The 22,282-nt window shown below is 40.5% G+C and overlaps 1 protein-coding gene across 1 annotated transcript in view; it reads left to right on the top strand.

Annotated features, from left to right (window-relative positions):
- Positions 1-22,282, top strand: part of dntt (deoxynucleotidyltransferase, terminal) — a 191,005-nt gene that overhangs the window by 4,614 nt on the left and 164,109 nt on the right. The window contains 1 exon segment of the mRNA XM_052027746.1: positions 5,096-5,270. Coding sequence (XP_051883706.1) covers positions 5,096-5,270 — 175 coding nt within the window.

Below are 22,282 nucleotides of genomic sequence, written 5' to 3'. Positions count from 1 at the left end.
TCTCCGAGGCTGGAATCTCAGTAATCCAAGTTCGCATTTAGTGCGCACAAGTTTTTGATGAAACCCCACATGCAGTCATGATTGCTGTATTTAATGCAGATGGGCATTCTTTGCACAAGCAACTCCATCATTTCTTGGCCGATTGCATCATAGCACTCGTGATCAAGGTGGACTCCACGGATCCTCATGCAAACATGTATAGTGAGAGGATTCTGAGAAACAGGATCTATCTGCATTTGAAAAGGCAAGGACTAATTTGGAATTGTCAGCTTTGAAACCCAATGAATTATCTTACTTGGACCACTGAGGTGTGAGTATTGGAACTGGTATGTGGTCTACACCAGATCTATGTCAGTTAGTGGCATCCTCTGTGGAAATGGCATTGTTGTGCACAGGCTGGATCAATCCAGTGGCATTCTGAAGGCACTGTAGGAGATCTAAGAATAAATGAATGGTGACAAGGTAAGAATATTTGAAGTCATTATTATGTGCATGATTATATTTCATTCAGTATTGACATCAAGTCAACATGAATAAGTATCTTATGGCATGCGGCAGACTGCTATTTAATTCTGTCTCCAGGTAGCTGTAAAGCTCCCATCTCTTCAGCGGGCTGAGAATAGGCAGAAACTCAGTACTCAAGTTGCACACGCAGTCTTTCAATCAGAGACATTCTTAGAAATGGAACATGAAACAGAAACCATAACTGTGTTGTCCTTAATTCATTATTGCTAATAACTACCACAATACCTGAAGACTTGAGTGGAGGTGATTTTCAATGTAGACACAAGAGACTGCAGATACTGGAGGAAATCAGCTGGTTGAGCAGCCAGGAAAGGAATTGTCGACGTTTTGGGTTTCGACCCCGCACCAGGACTGAGAGATTTTGTTTTGATCAAGATGTGGAGGGCACCTCATGAAATATAGCTGGGAACAAATCATTGGATAAAATGCCTTTTAAAGTGTAGACTGTACATTAAGTGTGTCTTTCTCTCTGCCTATTCCCCATTCTCTCTGCCTCCACCTTCTCTAGTCCCAATCATATTGTATTAATGGGGATAACCTGAACAGTTAAATCCTTGAAATTATTTGTGTATAATTTGCCATCACCCTGCATGCTTTTGTATGTATGATATACGCTGGCCAGTAACCCCTTTGGCATTAGAACTTCTCCATGCTTAATCACTGTGTCCCAGCTCTCAGTCCAATGTAACTCCCATTTACTAATACATGGGCCTCAAGCTCTTCAGGTGGCTGGGACCTGAAAGCCTACATCTAAATCCTCTGAGCTAGAATATGCTGTTGCCCTTCAGTGTGCTGAAACAAATGGCATCCAATCATCTTAACCTACATGTACCACATCAAGACATCTCTAGCTTAGCCTCTAAGACATCCATTGGCTAGTCCCTGAGTTGGTGCTTGCTGGAATTAAATTGCATGATAGTGCATTTTCAAGAAACTGGCCTCCTATTATTAAAATGACAGTTGTGTTCCTGTTTGCAACACCTAGAATGTTAGAAAATGACAAAGTCTGTGAGAATATAAGAACAAGAATTGGCCGTGTATTTCTTAGATCTGGAGGTGATGTTGTCCAGAAGGTTCTTCAGAAGTTAAGGATGAGGTGAAAATCTAATGGTTAGAGCCTTTTTATTCGGTGTTCATCATAGTACAGGTCAGACAGGGTCAACCAGTACCAACCAGTAATGTAACAGTAACAGTAACAAGAGATAACTAGACTGTAACAAAGGAACCTGAGCACATGCTGCAAACTGGTCTGGAACAGTTGAGATAAGAAACCTGCTTGGCAGGTACTGACTGAATTACATTTCAGTTTTGCAGACAAAGAACCTGCACAAGTATAGAACTAAATGTACTACAAGTTACTAAAAGTTTACAGAAAAACAGGTGATCATACAAATATATAAGAACAAAAAGAAAGCTAAAATTATGAGGAAAACACAATAAAAACAACAATCTGGACCCTAATCCAACACAGTCCTCATTCCACCATTCAATGAGACAGCAGCCGAGGAGCGGCATTAATCCATACACTCATCTTTGTCCCATTTCCTTTACTGTCATCTCCAACTTCTCCCCCACCTTCAGAGAAACATACTCAGTACCAAGAATCCTGAGGAAGGGTCTAGGCCTGAAACCTCGACTGTCCATTTCCCTCCATAGATGCTGCCTGACCCACTGAGTTCCTCCAGCATTTTGTGTGTGTTGCTCAGTACCAAGTAACCTCATTACTAAAATTTCTCCCATGCCCAGCATGTTATTGTTTTTTTAACACAATCAAGTCTCTGGCACTGACAAAGATGAAGAATATAACCTAACTAGGTAAGTAATGGTATGGGAAGCAGTAGGTTAGTTCTCGAACTTCAGAGATAATTGTATTTATGGCGATAAAAAAATATGGAAACAACTTGGAACACAATGGGCAAAATGTCTGAGAAATTTTTCAGGCTACTCCCCTGACCTATGTTAGACTTTGCCATTTCTCTGCATTTTTGGAGACACAGGGTGAGCCTCTCTAAGAGGATTCAGAGCCAATGTTTGGGTCTGCTATGACTGCTTTTGCTTCTTATGTTGTAGATTCTATATTAAAAATTTATATAGTTGGTCAGTACAAGAAAATCATGTCAGCTGAAGAAATCTGGACCTATATGATTAGTTGGCTTGGGTTGTTTGTGAATGTTAGCTGCAAGGAAAATAAAGTTTTTGTGTTGTTCTTCCCGAGTGCACTTCCATTTATTATTCATTCACTTTTAATTTATTACATGTCTGTTAATTTAGTAGAAAAGTAGTTATTTGAACCAAGGTGGGCTTTATTTATCCTTTGAAAGTATGACATTTCTACTATGTTTCAGGTGTGCTGCCTTGGAAAGGTGTGAAACTAGAGAACTGTACCGGACTGAAGACTTTTAATTATAGAGATGAATAATTTCTATTTTTAAATCATGATATAGAAGGACATATTTTTCAAGACTTTGCTATCAACGGGGAGCCTTGCCTGCCAGCTGTGTGTATAAAGAAATCAGAATCATGCTGCACTTTATCTTTTTCTTTGCACGGTTTGCTCCAGCAATAAGCTGGCACAAATATAATGTGTCAAATGGCTTCCTTCTGTGCTGTGAACTTCTAAACTTCATGGTCCTGTACCTGGCAGAAATCCCTGCTGTCGCTGTGGATTGGGGATATTATCTCAACATTAGATGTATTTTGCATGCCTGTATTTCTATTTATGTAACACAATGAACTGATAAGCAGATGAGAAATAATTTTTAGTTATTTATTTAGTAAATATTAACTGAGTAAGTGATGGTATAGGAAGGACTGAAGCCTAGAGTTCAAGCTATGGATCTCCAGAAGGATTTGGAGGCAGTGCCCCCAACCCCGCCCCCCCCCCCCAAAAAAAACCCTCCTTGGCTTCTTGCCTGCCTTACATCAGGCCTTTGTTGTTTCTTGTGTGTTTTGGGGTCAAGATTAGGAAAGCCTAGAATTCAGTCCTTGCACACTCATTTACAAAAACATATGCCATTACATGCACAAGCTACTCTGTTAGCATTTCACAGATTAGTGACCTCTGTCGTCAAGAAGGACAGGAATAGCAAGCACAAGGGAAAACTATCACCTGCAAGTTTCTCTCCAAACCAGACACTATTTTATTTTAGAAATAAGTTGCCATTTCTTTATTGTTGTGGGTCTAAATCCTCAGTCTCCCCACCTCAAAGACTACAGCAGTTCAAGCAGATGGTTCACCATCACCTTCTCAAGGGCAATTAGGAATTAAAAATAAACAGTACTCTTGCCAGCTATGACCACATCTGGTAAATGAATGAATCGAAGAAGGACTTCAGAGTCAATATATTAGCACATTTCCAATACATCAGTACATTTAATAAGTGTGGTATCATTTGTTTCCAATGCCAGACTATATGTTAAGATTTCAAATTAAAAACATGTATGTAAATATGATGAATTTACTTATGCAATAACAGCATTGGAGGGGCACTAGCCTTTCTCTATTTAAAACCCTGTGGGAGGGAAGGACTGGTAAATTAAAGGGTGAGATGATTATCCTTCATGTTTTTATGTAATAATAAAGCAATCTTTTTATTTTGTAAATATCTGATAAATATAACTATCCAGTCACCTTTTACTTGGACCTGTAGCATTTATTTATGGTTTATCTTTAGAAAACTTCCTTATAAAATCAACTTTGTGGTGGTCCTTGGCAACCTGACGTACTACCTGTAGCTTGTTTTAAGATCTCAGTTAAGGAAGTGGAAGTAAAATTACAATAGAAAAAGTGAAACGCACTGACATGGGGGAGAAAATGGTGAAAGTGTGTAATCCATATTTGGGAGAGAGTGAAGAGCACAAAAGGAAATTGTGAAATGAAAGGAGAGATTCAGTGATGAGAAGTGCGTCAATGTGAAAAGTGGGGCAGGAAGAAAGGAAAGCAAATAGAGAAAGAGTAACAGAGACTTTTATTTCTTTCAGAGAAAAATGTGAAGAGAGATTAGCTAGTAATGTCCTGTAAATAAAAAGTCACTTTAGCCTGCAGTAGTGACGGTAATTTGGGCTATATACAGACAAGTGAAGGCTGAAAATAAACATCCAATTCTGTTTCCTTCCTGATAGTGTTTGAATGACTAAAATTGAGTGAAGGTGCTGCACTGTTCTGCTTGATGTACAAGAAAATATACTTATCCACTTTCTTGGCCTACCATTATTCTGCCCTTCCTCATGTTAATCATGAACCACTTGGGTAATCTTTTTAAACATCAACTGCTAAATGTGGATCTTTACTGAGCAATAAGTTGCAACATTACCCAATCATTTCTTCCAGTTCTAGCATAACACAGCCTCATCTTAATTAAAATCATGACTTATGTGCACAGTGCAGGCTGTAGGACAGGTATCCTTAATGATTGTTTGTGATGCTTCAGTAATCTTCATTCCAGGAATAAGAACTTGTTCTGTTTATTCTGTTAGAAACCTCAATAAGTTTCATAGATATTGCAATGCCACTCACCGAAGATCACAAAATTAAAAAAATGCACTAACAGTTTCCATTTTCTTTCCATAGTGATTCAGTCACACATATTGTAACTGAGAATAACTCCTGGAATGAGATTTGGGACTGGATTCAAACCCAGAAGATGTCAGATGCCGACAAGCTAAATTTACTTGATATCTCCTGGTTTACAGATAGCATGGGCGCTGGAAAACCTGTGGACATAGAGGAACGCCACAGACTGCAGGTAAATTTAATGTCCCTTAAATAATTGATGTGTAATATAGTGCATGGTTACATTATGATGTTATTATGCACTCTGAAATATAGAAGAGTAAAGATAAATGTTCTACATCTTTCAAATATTTGTTGCATTGCCTTAATTTAAAGAAGTTGGCATTTTATTGTGTCTTTAAGAAGACTGGAAATTTATGGCCAAGGCAAAACAAAACACCTTGTCCATACTATCCAATATATTGCTATCCAGTCTAGAGCCACTTCCTACCTCTTGGTCTGTTGCCTTGCTTGGTTATGACATTCTATTTGCTCATCCAAGCATTTTTTATATTTGATGAGTGTATCTGCCTCTTCCACCCTAGTTCGAGTAAAATAATTTCTGGAAAGCTACTAATTATTTGAAAATTAGAAACTGTTCAATTCTCGTACAGTCAGCCAAAAATTCCAAAGGTGCTGGTGACAATAAACACTACAATGTATATGTCCAAATAATATTGTACTAGTCAACCATTGGTATTAAATTGCAGGTGTAGAAGACTGATACACTGAAACTGTGACAAGCCTTTAAAGTGACTGAGCACACCACATCATTCAACTAGATGGGACTGCACTTGCCTGGTTCTAATTCTATCTTTTCATTTTTAATCAGAAAATCATCTGCAACAGGTTCTCCTGCATTCCTGCACTAAGCTCTGGTATCCCTGTTGTGAAACAGATTTGGGGTCTCAGAGGCAAGGACTCTGAACACAGTCTTAGAGATAAATGATTCATTTACAAAAGATGATCGCGGGCAAAGGGTAACGGGAATAACACACGTGCACAGTTTATAGAGAGCGTGGGAAAATCGCAACAGGGGTAAAATACACACACACACACACACACACACACACACAAAACGAACCAGGTACAGACGACCAAGGAAAAGCAATATGATACCCGCCACCCCTTGACTCAGTGCAGGCATGGCTCTCTGCTACCAGGGATACTAACTAGAATGCTCCCTATTAACAGTTCACACCTTACCAACAATTTCTCCAGCACCGTTCTACGGTTCCTCAGCCTGGGATGAAGCAGGGTGATCCCTCAGGGCAGGAAAAAGAGAATGAGCTGAGCACATGTGGCACTCTTTATAGTGCTGGAGGGCTGGGGGGTCCAGCCCAGGTAATTTAAAAATGCCAATGGCCCGGTGCCAGCAAGGATTAACCAATCACAGAGGCCAATGGCTCAAGGCCAAGTACAAAGGTGTTTAAAGGGACTAATAGTCAGGTGGGGTGGATCCAAACCTTGATTGGCAGTGGTGTGTCTTTCGACCAGATAATGGGCAGTGCTGTCACGTGACAACCACAACCCTCCACAATACAATCCCCCAAAGATTTGTCCTTGGCCATCCATTTCTCACCTGTTTGGGACCCCTTAGGATGCCAGGTTGCACATTATGTTGTTGACTCCTATCTCACCTTCGGCCATCCCACTGACTCTGATTTGCCCTTTTTCTTGTCTCATATGCAATACTGGTTGTTTAGAAACCCCTTCTTAATTTTGAAAAGACTGAAGTCAATTCCTGAAGTCCTTATAAAAAACTCCACGTCTTAGTCACCAGTTCCACTACTCTCTCTTGCCAGTACATGAAGTTGAATCAGATTTTTTGCACCCTTATTATCTTATTTGCTTCTGAGCCATGCCTTTCCATCACCAAGGCTGGTCTTTTCTACTTCTGTAACACAATTCATCTCTGCATTTGCCTCCGTAAGCTGACTGCTGAAATCTCTATCCAAGCTGTGTTTTATCTCTAAACTCTGCTCTACTCATTTTGCCTGAGGTGGCCTCCTACATTACAACCTACATACATTAGAACTTATCCAAAAATCTTCAGCTTGTATCTAACATGCACCAGTTTTTTTTCTTTACCCACCACCTCTGTGGCTGGTGATCTACTTTGATTCCTGCCTGGCAACACTGCTGTTTTAATATACTAACCCGAAGAGCAGAACCTTCCATGACCTCTTCCTTCCTTTCCCTTAATCACTTCCAGCATTGTGGTATTTCAATGTCCTTGCGCATCAAAAATTAAGGCCCTAAAATATCCCCAGGTTTCCTCATTCTACTATTGAAAACAATGCCCTGTATCCTAGTTGTCTGAATAAAAAGGCCAGCATTTCATTAATCTTTTTGATTAGTTTCTGCACCCACCCAGAGCTCTTTAGTTGCCTATATACATGAAGCCTTAATTCACTTTTAATTTCACTGCTTCTGGCTGTTCATCAATTAGGATATACTGCATTTTCTCTAAGGTACTGAGGATGATTCCTCATGTATCCACCTTGAAATCCATTTCTTACAGTTTTGCCTGATCACTTAATTTATTAATATTGCTTTATAATTTAATACTTCCAACTACACAGCTTACAATCTGTATACTTGAATATGTAGCTTTCTATCCCATCATCTAAATCATTTATGAACATGGTGAATAGTTGCAGTCTCCCAGTGTGATAATGGTACTCAATTCCTGACTGTTTTAGAACCTGCTCATATCTTTTCACTTCCCTCTTGCCATTCAGCCAGCTTGCCTGTAGAAAGCAGAGGGTTGCCTGTAGAAAGCAGAGGGTTGTGGTGGAAGGAGTGCCCTCAGATTGGAGGGCAGTGACTAGTGGTGTCCCGCAGGGATCGGTTCTGGGACCTCTACTTTTCGTGATATTTATAGATGACTTAGATGAGGGGGTGGAAGGCTGGGTTAGTAAGTTTGTGGATGACACTAAGATCGGCGGTGTTGTGGATAGTGTGGAGGGCTGTCGGAACTTACAGAGGGATATTGATAGGATGCAGAGCTGGGCTGACAAGTGGCAGATGGAGTTCAATCCGGAGAAGTGTGAGGTGGTACACTTTGGAAGGACAAACTCCAGGGCAGAGTACAAGGTAAATGGCAAGGTACTTGGCAGTGTAGAGGAGCAGAGGGATCTGGGGGTTCATATTCACAGTTCACTGAAAGTTGCCTCACAGGTGGATAGAGCAGTTAAGAAGGCCTTTGGGATGTTAGCTTTCATAAGTCGTGGGATTGAGTTTAAGAGCCGTGAAGTGATGATGCAGCTTTACAAAACTCTAGTTAGACTACACTTAAGAGTACTGTGTTCAGTTTTGGTCGCCGCATTATAAGAAGGATGTGGAGGCGTTGGAGATGGTGCAGAGGAGATTTACCAGGATGCTGCCTGGATTAGAGCGTATGGAATATGAGGAGAGGCTTAAGGTGCTAGGGCTTTATTCACTGGAAAGGAGGAGGATGAGAGGAGACATGATAGAGGTATATAAAATATTGAGAGGAATAGATAAAGTAGACAGCCAGCGCCTCCTTCTCAGGGTACCAATGCTCAAGACGAGAGGGCATGGCTTTAAGGTTATGGGTGGGAGGTTCAGAGGAGATGTCAGGGGGAGGTTTTTCACCCAGACAGTGGTTGGTGCATGGAATGCACTGCCTGGGGTGGTGGTGGAGGCAGATACATTGGACAGGTTCAAGAGTTTGTTGGATAGGCACATGGAGGAATGTGAAATAGAGGGATATGCAGGAGGAAAGGGTTAGATAGCGTGAAGGTGGTTTGATGGACGGCACAACATGGTGGGCCGAAGGGCCTGTTTTGTGCTGTATGGTTCTATGGTTCTGAGATGGATGACTAACTTGGCTTTTATTTTATGATTTTTAACTTTAGCTTTTCGCTTTTTATGATTTCCAAAAATCAACAACATTATTACTATTGTTGTTCATCTTTGCTTTTAGCCATCCCTGCACAAGATTCCATCGTGCTTGTCAAACATGCCCTACCCTGCACAAATCCTTGCTGGTTTCCTCTGATCAGCTAAAAAATTTCAAGGTATTCAGTCACTCTATCCTCAATTATATAAGATCATCATGACAGATGTTAGACGAAATGATCTATAATTCCTTGGTTTATTCCTCTGAACAAAAACCAGCCCTTCTGTGTTCTGGAAGTAATGATGCTCAGATTTTATCTGGGCTACATGCAACCAATGTGTGATACCAATGATTTCATATTCAACAGCTTCAACATTAAAAACAATTTCTCCAAGCTTCAGTTTATGACAAATGTTGGTTTGTACAGATGATCCTGCCCTCTTCTGAGAATTTCCTTTTTTTTCCAACCAAGACTTTAAAAGCAAAAAACATATTTCCACAATGAATCGCTTGATGATACCAACATTGATATTTACCTAATAGCTGTCTTTAGGAATGAATCCTGAATCATGAGAATATGCAAGATTATACTTAGGGCATTTGCTATGTTCTCACTTCCCTAAAAACTCTTGGATGGAAATCACTTGCTTCTGTTACTGTGGTTTTGCTGAGAATAATTTTGTTGATTTTGCTATCTCTGATCCAACATTAGTTTGCTTGGATTATATCATATGCAATCCTCTTCCTCTACTTGTAGAATGTAATTATTGAATTTGCCCACATTTTGTCATTGTCATAACCATAGAGTCATAGAGCGAAGGAACCCACAATCACACCTATGCCAACCATCAAGCCAATCTATACTAATCCCACTCGCCTGCATTAATTTCATACCCCGCTATACCTTGCTCATTCAAGTACCTGTCCAGATGCCTCTTAAATGTTGTTACTGTTCCTGCCTCCACCACCACCACCACCTCTGGCAGCTCATTCCAGATATCAACTACTCTTTATGTGAAAAATTGACTCCTCAGATGTGCTTTAAACCTCCTCCCTCTCACCTTAAACATACACCCTCTAGTTTTAGACACCTCTGCTTTTTATAATTTTATAAACCTCTATCATGTCACTTCTCAGCCTCCTTCACTCCAGGGAATAAGTACCTATCCTGTCCAATCTCTCCTGATAACTCAAATCCTTGAATCCTGATAACATCCTTGTGAATTTTTTCTGCAACCTCTCTAGCTTAATTTAGTGATGGGGGGGGGGGGTGTGTTGGTGACATTGATGATTACAACTTGCCTGATACAGGCATACATACAGCTTGGATTTTGTCAGGACCGCTTGGTTCTAGACCTCATCACAGCCTAGGTCCAAACATGGACCAAAGAGCTGAATTTTGAGTGTGAAGTGACGATGACAGCTCTTAATATCATGGCAACATTTGACTGAGCATGTCACCAAGGCACCCAGGTAAAATTGAAGTCACTGAGTATCTTGCTAACTGCAAGTGTAACTAAAGACCACCACCATTGATTCACTGCTCACAGGAAAATCTAATCCATTCTCTTGAGACTATGAACGAGATTAAGCTTTACTTTATGATTCCTTTGTGAGCTTATTTTATGTTCATTAAACTCTCTTTATAGGATTGTTATTTGTCATCCTTTCTTAACTAAAGGAGCAAAGCAGAAATCCCAGTAATAGATACTTTCATAATGAAATCTCAGTTTTGGATTTTTCAAGAGACAGTGGGGTAACCCACATTCATATCTAAGTATGTCAGTGTCTTCATTCATTTATGGGCATTGATGTTACTTTGAACAAGTATAACATTTTATAAAAGATATTAAAAGTATCATGAAACAAATGATAAGCTATCAATAATAATAACCATATGATGGCACTATAGAATGGGAAGCATTTAAAGACAAAAACTGTTACAGAAAGAATGTTTGGATGAACATCACCATCTATTTCATGCAAGAACATTCAATCTAAAATTCACTGAAATGTTTCTGAAATAAAAACTTCGGTGTTTATAATATAAAACAAAAGGATCATATAATAATACCTGCAGAAGTACCTTCCTCTGCATCTCTGCAGTTTTTCTCCCTTTTAAACATATATCTAATTTTGTTTTGAAAGCCATTATTAAATCTGTATTAAAGAAAACTTTTCCCCATGTTTCCTTTGATTCTTTTGCCAATTATTATAAATCCATGACCTTTGATTAATAACTCATGGGAAACTCAGCCAGAAATTCGTTGGCCCATAAACTGGGGCTCTGTAGGGGGCCCATAAACTGGGGCTCTGTAGGGAGCCCACACTGGTGTGCTGCTAGTGCATGATTTCCGTGCATTCTCTTCTGTGATTTGGAGATGCCAGTTGTAACCTTTTCCCTATTCCCATGCATTAAGTACAGGTAATTTCATGACTTCTCTGTTGCTCATGTGGATGGCATTGCACGTTAGTTCTGCTCTGGAAGATTCAGCCATGAATGGATAAGTGGCGGTTTGTAAATAACAGAAGATGTGCATGCACATGGGGATGCTTGTTTGGCCTGTCTGAAAGCCTGCACGAGATGCCTACAAAAAGTCCATCTCACACAATGGAGCCTGGAGCCTGGAGCCTGGAGATCATCCTTTCCAGTGGGGAAAAAACCACCAGCTCACAGACCTATCCATAGTGCAATGTCCGAATACAGAGGTATTGAAACATAGGCAGAAACCTCCCAACATTTGGTATGTTGCAGTGGAGGACCAACCTCAGCTTTCTATCACTCAAACCCAGAAGTCTGTCATCACAGCCCTGGACTCCATAGTTCTGGCTGCTTTCAGACAGACAGCACTTGAGCAATCCATCCTACAGCAGCCTTTGAGATCCAGGGGAATGTTAGTAGTTCTGTGAAGGGTCTGCTCTCCTCTCAGTATAACAGCATTCATTCTCCTGCCACTGACACTCATTCTGTGGCCTTGCAATTGCATATCAGGCAGCTAGCTCAGACCGCTTCCACCCTTAACAAGATGGTGCCATTAGAGGCTGAGCTAATTAACCCAGCACTGCTTGAGGTTGCCCCTTATAACCATCTGTAACCTCCTTCATTACAATGGAGCAAATGTCTGCCCACTGGAGAACAAAACATAAGGGGAGTTTGACAGATATGAATACATGAAAGACAGGCACTAGGGGGATCCATAAGGATGAATGGTCAATGATTAAATGGTTTTGTTTTTTAGTTGGTCAATGATTAAATGTTTTTACTATTTAGCAGATGTATAAAATGGGAATGTGTACCTGTTACTTGGTTTTGCTATTCATGATTTTTGAAGTAGGGAACTAAAAAAAAATAGTTGACAGAATAATGGCAGCATGGTTACTGTGTCACAAGAAGGTTTTGGATTTCCCTTCATTCCTGGGTGTTGGATGACGACTGAAGATCATTATTTGATGCTTGTCTCTCATTGCCATTGAACTTCCAGCAATGTTTATGGTGAGGACACTTTAATATTTCTGTTATGGAGCCAGTTTCAAGATAATGAATGAGAATGCAATTGGAAAGAGAAAATATATTTTCAGGTAAACATTTTGTGAGCCTGTGTTGCCTTAGTGTCTTAAAGACGCACTCGGGGGTGGGGGGGGGGGGTGGTGGGGAAGGAAATAAAGAGCACTATTCAAAATAAAGATCACTCTTCAGAAGCTGCAGAAAACTTCCCCTGCAGCACAGCCTCCTTCACCGAGCTTCAACAGCATCCCCCCTGTCCCCTGCACTAGGAACACCATAACAAAGGGACACAGGAGGCAGGTGCTAAAATGCAAAGAAGTCTAATTGATTTCCAAGGAGTTTGGCACAAATTAATTCATAAATTTGGTTTGAAATGTTTATTTTGTGGTGAGTTTTGTGTTCGCTTTGAAGCCAAGCAGATGGTATATGGTCAGTGATGGTGTGAGGAGAAAGTCTGGACTAGTAACAAATGATGACTCAAGCTTGTGGTTACAGGGATTGTGAAGAGATAAGAAAAGATAAGATACCTTTATTAGTCACATGTACATCAAAACACACAGTGAAATACACCTTTTGCGCAGTGTGTTCTTGGGGCAGCCCGCAAGTGTCGCCACGCTTCTGGCGCCGACATAGCATGCCCACAACTTCCTAACCCGTACGTCTTTGGAATGTGGGAGGAAACCAGAGCACTCGGAGGAAACCCACGCAGACACGGGAAGAACATACAAACTCCTTACAGACAGCGGCCAGAATTGAACCCGGGTCGCTGGCGCTGTAGTGGCGTTACGCTAACCGCTACACTACCGTGCCTGTGATAAGTTCTACATGGAAACAAAAGGTTGCTGAAGATGCCTCTGCCTTTCCTTTTCTCTTCCTGTTTCTCCTTCTCCTCCTCTCTGCTCTTCAGCTACTCACTGTACATATGGGGGAGAGTGTAGATGGGGAGGCAAGGTTGAGTGCTGCAAGGTTCTGTCTGGATACTGCAGACAACAGAAGCATGCCGATTGTGCTCACACATTCTGTGGCAACATGGCCTTCATGTGGCTACATCAAATAGCAGATTGCAGTGAGGGCATCATTTCTGAAGAAAAGATGTACCTTTCATTGTTCCTTGTTGGTGCTCAGGTAAGAGAATTGTTCACCAAATGCTCTGGACTATGGGTTGTTCACTTCAGTCCCTCTTCACTCTTCTAGCAGTCTGTCCTGCTGTAGGCACCTTCTGCTCATCCTCTCAGTTAATCTATGCCACAAGGGGAATTCCTACTAATGCACCCATGTGTGGGAGCAACAGATTTGTGCAGATATTTGAAATCAGAAAAAAAAGGTTTTCATCAATTATCACACAACTCCATTTTGTCTTCTGCAACATTAAACACTTGTGGAACCATAGCAACTGGCAGAAGAATTTATAATGCAATAGACCTGTAAATAATAGTTGATCCTTTTTTAAAGAGAGCTGCTGGGGTACAGAGTGGAGAGGTGGAGGTGATGGAGATAAATTCTTCCTGTTCCTTTCCTGTGCAATCTTGAGAGGCATTAGCTGGATACCTGTGCTCTGAAGTGCCAGTACATTGATTGATGTTAACTGATCTGCTCCAGATTTTGGCTATCCAATCCAACACTGATGGCATCCACTATATGTATCAAGTTTGGGTTGGACTGAGTGTAGATTCTACTAAAACACTAAACTTTGTGTTGGAACAGGCTGCTTTAGCATTAGACTGGCTCAGTACATTATCAACCTCAGTATTATGTCATGTGAATGGAATGCATGAGATTGTAATATTTATAGATTTGGTCATAGTACATATGAAAAAAAAAGATAAGTTCTTAGCATTATGTTTTATTTTTATTTTTGACAAGGCCTGTGATTACACTCGAGTGTAGAAGAGATTCACCAGGATGTTGCCTGAATTGGTGGACCTTAGTTATGGGGAGGTATTGGATAGGCTGGGCGTATTTTCCATGAAGCAAAGGAGGCTGAGGAGTGACCCTGACAGCAGTATATAAGTTTATGAGTGGGATAGCTAGGATACATAGTCAATATCTTTTTCCTATGGTAGGGTGCCAAAGAAAAGAGGCCATAGTTTTAAGGGGAGAAAAAGGAGATTTAAAGAGGTAAGTATTTTCCACAGAGAGTGGTTGATACGTGGAACACACCGCCAGAGGAGATGGTGGAGTCAGATACAGTTACTATGCTTAACAGGCATTGAGAGAAACACGAGGCATAGAAAGGTATAGTCCTAATGTGGGCAAATGGGATTAGTATAGATTTATGCAAAAAGGTTGGGCATGGACATGATGGGTCAAAGGGCCTCTTTCTGTGCTATACAACTCTATGACTCTGTACACCTTCAGTGGGTAGTCACTGCACATACATTATTGCTCTCATCAAAATGATGTCCCACTTGACCCACAACAATTTTGGACCTCCAGGGGACCTCCAGGGACTGTTCTAACCACTTAGAATCTGGTGCTACTGAAAATACTTTCATCCCATTCCCCAAGGCCAGTATTCCACCTTCCTATTAACTGCATTATTATTAACCTGCCATGCAAAGATTTGTACACAAGTACCCCAGATCTTCCTCGTCTGTTCTCCCTTTAAAATGATATCAATAACAATGAATTGCCTCTCCTCGTTCTTCGTACCAAAATGTACCATTTTATTGTCCTGTATTTTTACTTTATGTCAGTTTTTCTATGACCTCATAAAGCATTCCAAGTTTGTGTTTTATGAAAACTTTGAAATCTCATTGTAACTTTTGAAACTTTCACATAGATAGAATTATATCCTGATAAGATTTTTCTATTATACCAACTTATATCACTGTTAAATTATGTGCACAAAGGTTTAAAGCAGGTAGAACACTGGGCTGCAGTCACTTACGTATTGAATCCAATTAGATTTGTAATGTTACAATAGTATTATGAAGAGTTATGACACTAATGTGCAACATTTCAAGAATTGCCACTAGAAAGCCAACAGTTGGTTAGGAATCCCTGCTTGCACAGTATAATCATTATACAGCTCTGAGCTAGCTCTGCTGTAAAATCAGCTAGCTGAGATAACTGTCTTACAAGCTATGATAATAATTTTTGTCTCCACTTTTCCCACTGATATTTTGCAGTTTAAAAACTAGTAAATTATACAACAGCTTCAAGTATATCGATTTTGAGATTTATTTTGTATTGGAATAAAGCCACAGTTTTTCATCATCTGTGATTATTGATTTCACAGCATTAGTCCTGGAGACCACAGAATAGCTCTCAGATATTGAAATAATAAGGTTATGGTGGAGAGGTTCTGTCTAATTAAACTTATCTGAATCTTTATCAGTGAAATAGACTGATAGATTTTCTGAGTCTTTATATATACTTTACTCTGTTTTATGTCTATGGAATGTTCGTTTCTTAGCTGCAGAGGGAAATGGGATTAGTGCAAGGGCAAACATTTCAATTGGTGTGAACAACATACGCCCTTGAGTTTGCTCTCAGGATGCTGGTTGACCCTATGAGCAGTACCCAGGACAACAGGGCCAAGCCCTATTGAAATTGAAGCATCTAAGTTGAGGCAGGAAGAATGATGGAGTTGGGAGAAGCCACACATTGTTATGCAATTGCCCGTGACAACGGCTCTTTTGCTGAAAAATATCTGGTTCTCCCGCAGACTGCTTGACATCCAGCCTCTGCAACATTCTACCCTCTATTCCCCATAGCTGGGATACACTGTATAAAGGGCCCAAGCTCACATATGTTGGCAGAGTTAATCCAGTGCTGGCAGAGCAGACCCAGCTAGCAATACACCTGAATTATACCCAACTGAACGGGTGGAAGGGAAATAAGCATTATTTTGTCCAAGCTCCCTTAAATGTCTCCAGCTTCAAGTTCAGACTACAGAGGAAATAATACTACTTTTCTTATTCGGAGCAATTTCAGTTTGTTTACCTGATTTTTTTGAGAGACAGTGAAATACTTCAAGAGTGCCTTGGTGGTACTGCTTCCAAGTACCAGAATGTCAGAATGTCTCAAGCACAAATGAAAATTGTGGAGTATTAAACCTGCATAAAAATAATTTTATTATAACATTTTGAGGCTACTAAATAATAAGGAGTGCTTGAAAGGTTCAATGTTACATTATTGTATTATCATTCCCAATTACAGGCAAGGCCTAGATTGTTAAAATTCCATGTACAGTTGAACAGTGCATGAAGCTTTATGGCCTAACGCAACAAACAAAATGCTGGAGGAACTCAACGGGTCAGGCAGCATCTGTACAGGGAAATGGACAGTTGATGTTTTGGATAAAGACCCTTCATCTGGGCTGAAAGATAAAGGGGAGATAGCCAGTATAAAGATGAGAGGCAAAAGGTGGCTCAACAGCTGACAAGCGACAGGTGGATCCAGGTAAGGAGGGGTGAAAAGCAGATGGAGGAGGGAAGAGTGGAAATAGCCATGGAGCTTGGGAGGTGATAGGTGAAGGCGACAAAGGGTGGTAGATGATGGAATCTGATAGGAAAGGAAGGTGGAACACGGAACCAAACAGGTGAGATGGGGTGAGCAGATAGGAACAGTAGGGGGAGGATACCCAGTGGGAGGAGTGTGTGGGTCATGGGCAGATGGAGTGGATGTAGAAGGGGAAAGAAGGGGAAAGAAACAGGGTGGGGCATGGAACCAAATAAGGGAGGCTGGGGTGGATGTAGGAGGGACTGGATGGATTAGGGGGAGGGAGGATCAGGGCTGTTCTTCCCTTTATGGCCTGGTGTTCATTTACCCTTCCTCTTTTAACCGTCTACCTAAGGGGAACACAAGCAGGTGGGATAACCCCTACCATAACTTCTGATTCCTCTGTTGTTTCTGACTGAGGCAGGGATAAAGCACAAATAATCACACTCCAGTCTTAGGGAAAAATCACACTCTTGTTTCACAGGAATTTGCCCAAGAATGACCAAAGCATGTCACATTCTGCAAGGGCCTGAATATGCTGATCAAATTAACAATAACGTTTCATTATTGTGTAGTTTTAAATTGATTTTATGCCAACTATAGCTGAATTGGAATTGTTTTCCTGTGGCCTTCTGCTGTTTGAAACTTCAAGTGTGCAGTCTAAGATATGTTCAGCATTTATGAATAGTAGCTGGTAGCTTTTTTTCTGAAATCAGCATGCTCAAAAACGAGTAAGTTGACATCTTCATGCAAGTGGTTGCCTGCCTTCATGCCAAAAATATAGACAACTGCTATCAACTCTAATCTACCTCACTGCACAAACCATCTGGTGCCACAAATCCCAATACCATATTTTAAACATAATGGAAGAAATGAAGTACACAGCAGACAATAAAGCATTATGTGCAGAGTTCTTAATTCAAGCAAGCCAAGATTGATGAAAATGTTTCTGGCTGAATATTAAATGAAAGAATCCTAATATAAGCACCAGATCCAGTTTAGAAATACATTAACAGCTGGTAAAGGTGTGCAAATTCATTTAGTGACAAATGTCCAAATTACAAATTTACATTTTTCTTTGTGATGCAACTCATGACTGCTGTTCCATGATAGTTCATTTTATTTTATATGAGCAGTAGAATTTGGTACCTGCTATTTTATATTTATTTAGTATCAGTTTCAATAAGATTTCTGACAGCCTAATTGAGAATCATTGAGGATGTGTTCGGTTCCTGTTTCTAAATTCAGATTCTAAATTTCTCTTTCCTTATGAATTTTAGCTAGCATCAAAATGGATTCTGATATATTAACTGAGAAGATTTTTCTTTGTCATTCCTGTGTACAAAATTGCCTATTCTGTGTTTAAGTGGAGTAATGTTGTTGGATCTCTAGTAATCTTAAATCTACATCTATTTACACATGCAATTTTGACAAAGATGACAGGGGAAATAATTAGACAAAGATGTGCCCCTTTTTGGTCTGCCTTTTAGATTCTGAAATGATATCTGCTATATGTGGATTTATACTGGACATGAAGCATGGCAGGTACCAATTTTTTAAAAGGACCAGCAATTGAAATGCAGATTTGACATCATTTAACTGAACATATGTGAAGCAGCATGAAGGACAACTCTCACTCCCCCAAATACCCACTCACAGAGACCATTTAAAGTGATCATTAGAAATCAATGCACTTTTGGTGCTATCCACAGTTGCTACAAGTTTGCAAAGTCCGTAGGTAAATGCTGAAGTGTTCTTTGATAACTGCAAGATTTCTGTAGAGTTTGGTTACCAGTTGCTCCAGCACATAACTGTACTAATGGACCTTCCTCTTGGAACTGAGTGTGGCTGTGTGAATGAATAGAGGCCAGTCAGAGTGGGACATACAACTCAAAGATGCAGGAAAAGGAGAGAAGAGATTTTAACAGGAGAACATGTCCTCTCAGAGTAGTCAAGGATCTGTTCTCCCTCTTGAACTTCATCAGTGACTGAGGTTTGTCATGGAGGCTGCACTGGCATCTTTTGGCAGGACGTGGATCGCAGTGCCAGTGGCTGTAAAGATGATTGTGCTTATGGACTTATATGCATCTAGCTTTTTCCAGGCTGACACTGGGAGATATTAGCAACGTCTTATAGTTTGCACTGTGTGTTTATTCATTTTTCGCGGTGTATGTTCACAGCCACCATTTCATGCAGATTAATACCTGCTATCCTGCCACCAGTCATGATACCCTCATTCACTGACAGTATGCTGTGTTGATTATGTCATTTCCATTCGTGCTACAATTGCAAATTGAAAAATGGCCTCAGAAGCTATCTGATGACAACATGGTTGTTGACTATGATGCATGACTTGTGCAGGTATGATGAGCTTGTATTGAGCAAAAGCCATAGTCCCATGTATTATCTTCTAGAGGAGAAAGACATAATGGTGAAATTCCACTGTTTGGACTGTTCTGAGGAAGCCCTGCAGTGATCAACTGGATGGGCTTCCTGATTTTTGATGCATGCTCTTTGTTGGCCAGCATGAGGAAACGGGCCTGTCGTCAAGGAGCTGAAGAGCTGGAGCACAAGGAAGAGGAGGGAAAGAAGAAGGATGAGGAAGATGAGGAAGAGGTGAAGGTGGAAGAAGGGGAAGCTGCGAGTGTGAGATTTGCAGCAGTGCTGAATGCATTGGAGGGGGCATGAAGCATCTTGGGTTAGAGTTTTGACTGAAAGGGTTTGTAGGCAGGTGGGTAAAGAGAGTTTAGTGATTTGATCAGTGGCTGAAGTCAATGGTTGAGATGGCAAAACATGCCCATTGAAGATATGTTCAATGACCTCCCCTCTGAGATCTTGCTACACTGCACTAGGTCATTGGGACTAATCTGCTGACATTGACTTCCACAGCAGTCTACTCACACTATCTTATTGGTAAATTGGTTTATTATTGTCACATGTATCTTCCCCAAGACTTCTGATGTACATCTGAAGACCTTGTTTCATGCTATCTCCAATGATTAGTTGTTGTTATTTGCTGGACTGCATTCTGTCAGCAATAATGCTAGAACCTCCAGCAATCACAGTGCACCGATTCTTTTATCACTGTAGCTAAGCTTTAAGGAGTGTGGTATGTAATGGCATTGACCTATGCCCTGCCGATATCACACCTAAAGAACAATATGATGAAGGATTGGCATCATACAGAAGCCACTATTACTGCCAGGCACCACAATGCTGCTATGCTCTCTGAATTGCATTGAATGGGCAAGGGACCTTCACAAATCACGATCCTTGGAACTGTTTTCAAGTGTTGTTGGGTTCAATCTCTGTGATTCTCTCTTCTGACAATGATAGTTAAAAATATCTGTAACTTTGAATTGTTTCACATGGGAGTTCTCTTATTTATAAGGTGATGTCAAAGTTATGTGTTGTCTGCAAGATGCAGGCCAAGTGCTTTGTTTGGCAGGCCAACTAGCTACTGTATCTGTTTATACCTTGTCAAGGATTAATTGGAAATGTAAAACCTGATGGAGGTGTTGATTACTATTTAATTCAGTTAGTACCATGGTAGTTCATGCTGATTTTGATTGACAGCCAAGATGTTATCCTGATGGCATTGGTATCCTTTTATAATTCATAGTGAAGACTTTCTAAAAATAGAAAGTCGAACTGCCAAGATTCATACCCTTTTTTTTACAGGCTTGATTTGGAAGCCTAATAACAGATTGAATGGTATTAATTTCTCAGGTAAACTTTCACGGTTAAATATTACTGAAAAGAGCTGATTAAGTTCTGAGAACCATCATCACTTTGAACTAAGTAATATAAAATACAATGCTTCCCACCTCTCCCGTGACATGCTGGTAGGGTAATTTGCTACTAGTAAATTACCCCTAGTGCAGGTGCATGATAGAAGGATCAGGAGGGTGTTAATTGGTTTATGAGAGAGAGAGAATAGGCTGGAGGAAAATAAATGGGAGAAGGAGATTGATGGGATTGGTTGGAGAGCCAGCATTGGCTTGACAGGCCGAATGGTCTCCTTCCCTATCATAATAAACATGGGCACACAAAATAAGCTTTTTGAACTTTATTTGCTGAGACATCCTTGCTTTTATAATTTTACATTTCCATAAACATAGATTGATAGGTTTTAGTGTGATAATGCCACGTAACAGTGAGATGCTTCCTGACAACTGAGAGAGATTTGCTAAGAAGAACAGTTGTACTTACATAGTTCATTTCATACCCTTGGAACATACTCAAGTGCTTTATAGTCTAAGATTTGAAACATTTGATATGACAATGAAGCCTCCTGTGTTTCAGTCTTCTAATCTATTTCAAAAACTCAAATTATATTAGGCACAGTCCTGTCTGTTGGCAGAAACAACAGCAAGGGTGTCTCCTGTTCTAATGCTGTAGGAAAGCTATAGGCAAGGGCTATCTCTGAATTCTTTGGAATATCTTTCCAAATAGTCACAGCTAGGACAATATAGAAGAAGATAATAATTTGGCCATTCTCTATCCATTAAAGGGATAGCTGTTCAATCTTTCCTCAGCTGTTGGGCACTATCCCACCAAGTCCCAACAAAGCTGAAATACTTTTGCACCCCTAATACTTCCAAACAGTGTTTTCAGTCCTGCTTCACTCTGGGATTCTTTACCTTGGATAGTGCCTAGTCTCCAAGAATTTTTGTCAGTATTCACAAATGCCCCATTCCTAGTGCTTGTTGACTCTGGCCATGACATTCTCAGAGAACCACCTCAGTCACAAAATCCCACAGCGATGTTCCAGGTATGAGGTGTTACACTTTGGGAGGTATTGGTATTGGTATTGGTTTATTATTGTCACTTGTACCGAGGTACAGTGAAAAGCTTGTCTTACAAACCGATCGTGAAAGGAGAAAGTCCACAGTTAATGGTAGGCCCCTTACTAGCATTGAGGTACAGAGGGATCTTGGGATCCAGGTCCATAGTTCACTGAAAGTGGCTACGCAAGTGGATAAGGTGGTAAAGAATGCATATATGGCACGTTTTGCCTTCATTGGTAGGGGTGCTGAGTATAAGAGCAAGGAAGTCATGCTGCAGCTATATAAAACTTCAGTCAGACCACACTTGGAGCATTGTGTGCAGTTCTGGTCACCCCCATTATAGGAAGGATGTGGAGGACTGTGGAGACAGTGCAGAACAGGTTTACCAGGATGCTGCCTGGATTTGAGGGTATGAGCTATAAGGAAAAGTTGGACAAACCTGGGTTGTTCTCCCTTGAGCGTCGGAGGCTGAGGGGAGACCTGGTAAGAGGTTTTTTTAAATTATGAGATGCATAGATAGGGTAAACAGTCAGAATCTTTTCCTCAGGGTGGGAAATGTCAAACATCAGTGGAAATGCTTTTCAGGTTAGAGGGGA

This window comes from Pristis pectinata, chromosome 12 (genome assembly GCF_009764475.1).
Source record: "Pristis pectinata isolate sPriPec2 chromosome 12, sPriPec2.1.pri, whole genome shotgun sequence".
In the NCBI taxonomy this organism is placed as follows: domain Eukaryota; kingdom Metazoa; phylum Chordata; class Chondrichthyes; order Rhinopristiformes; family Pristidae; genus Pristis; species Pristis pectinata.
This window is presented reverse-complemented; position numbering and strand designations above follow the sequence as displayed.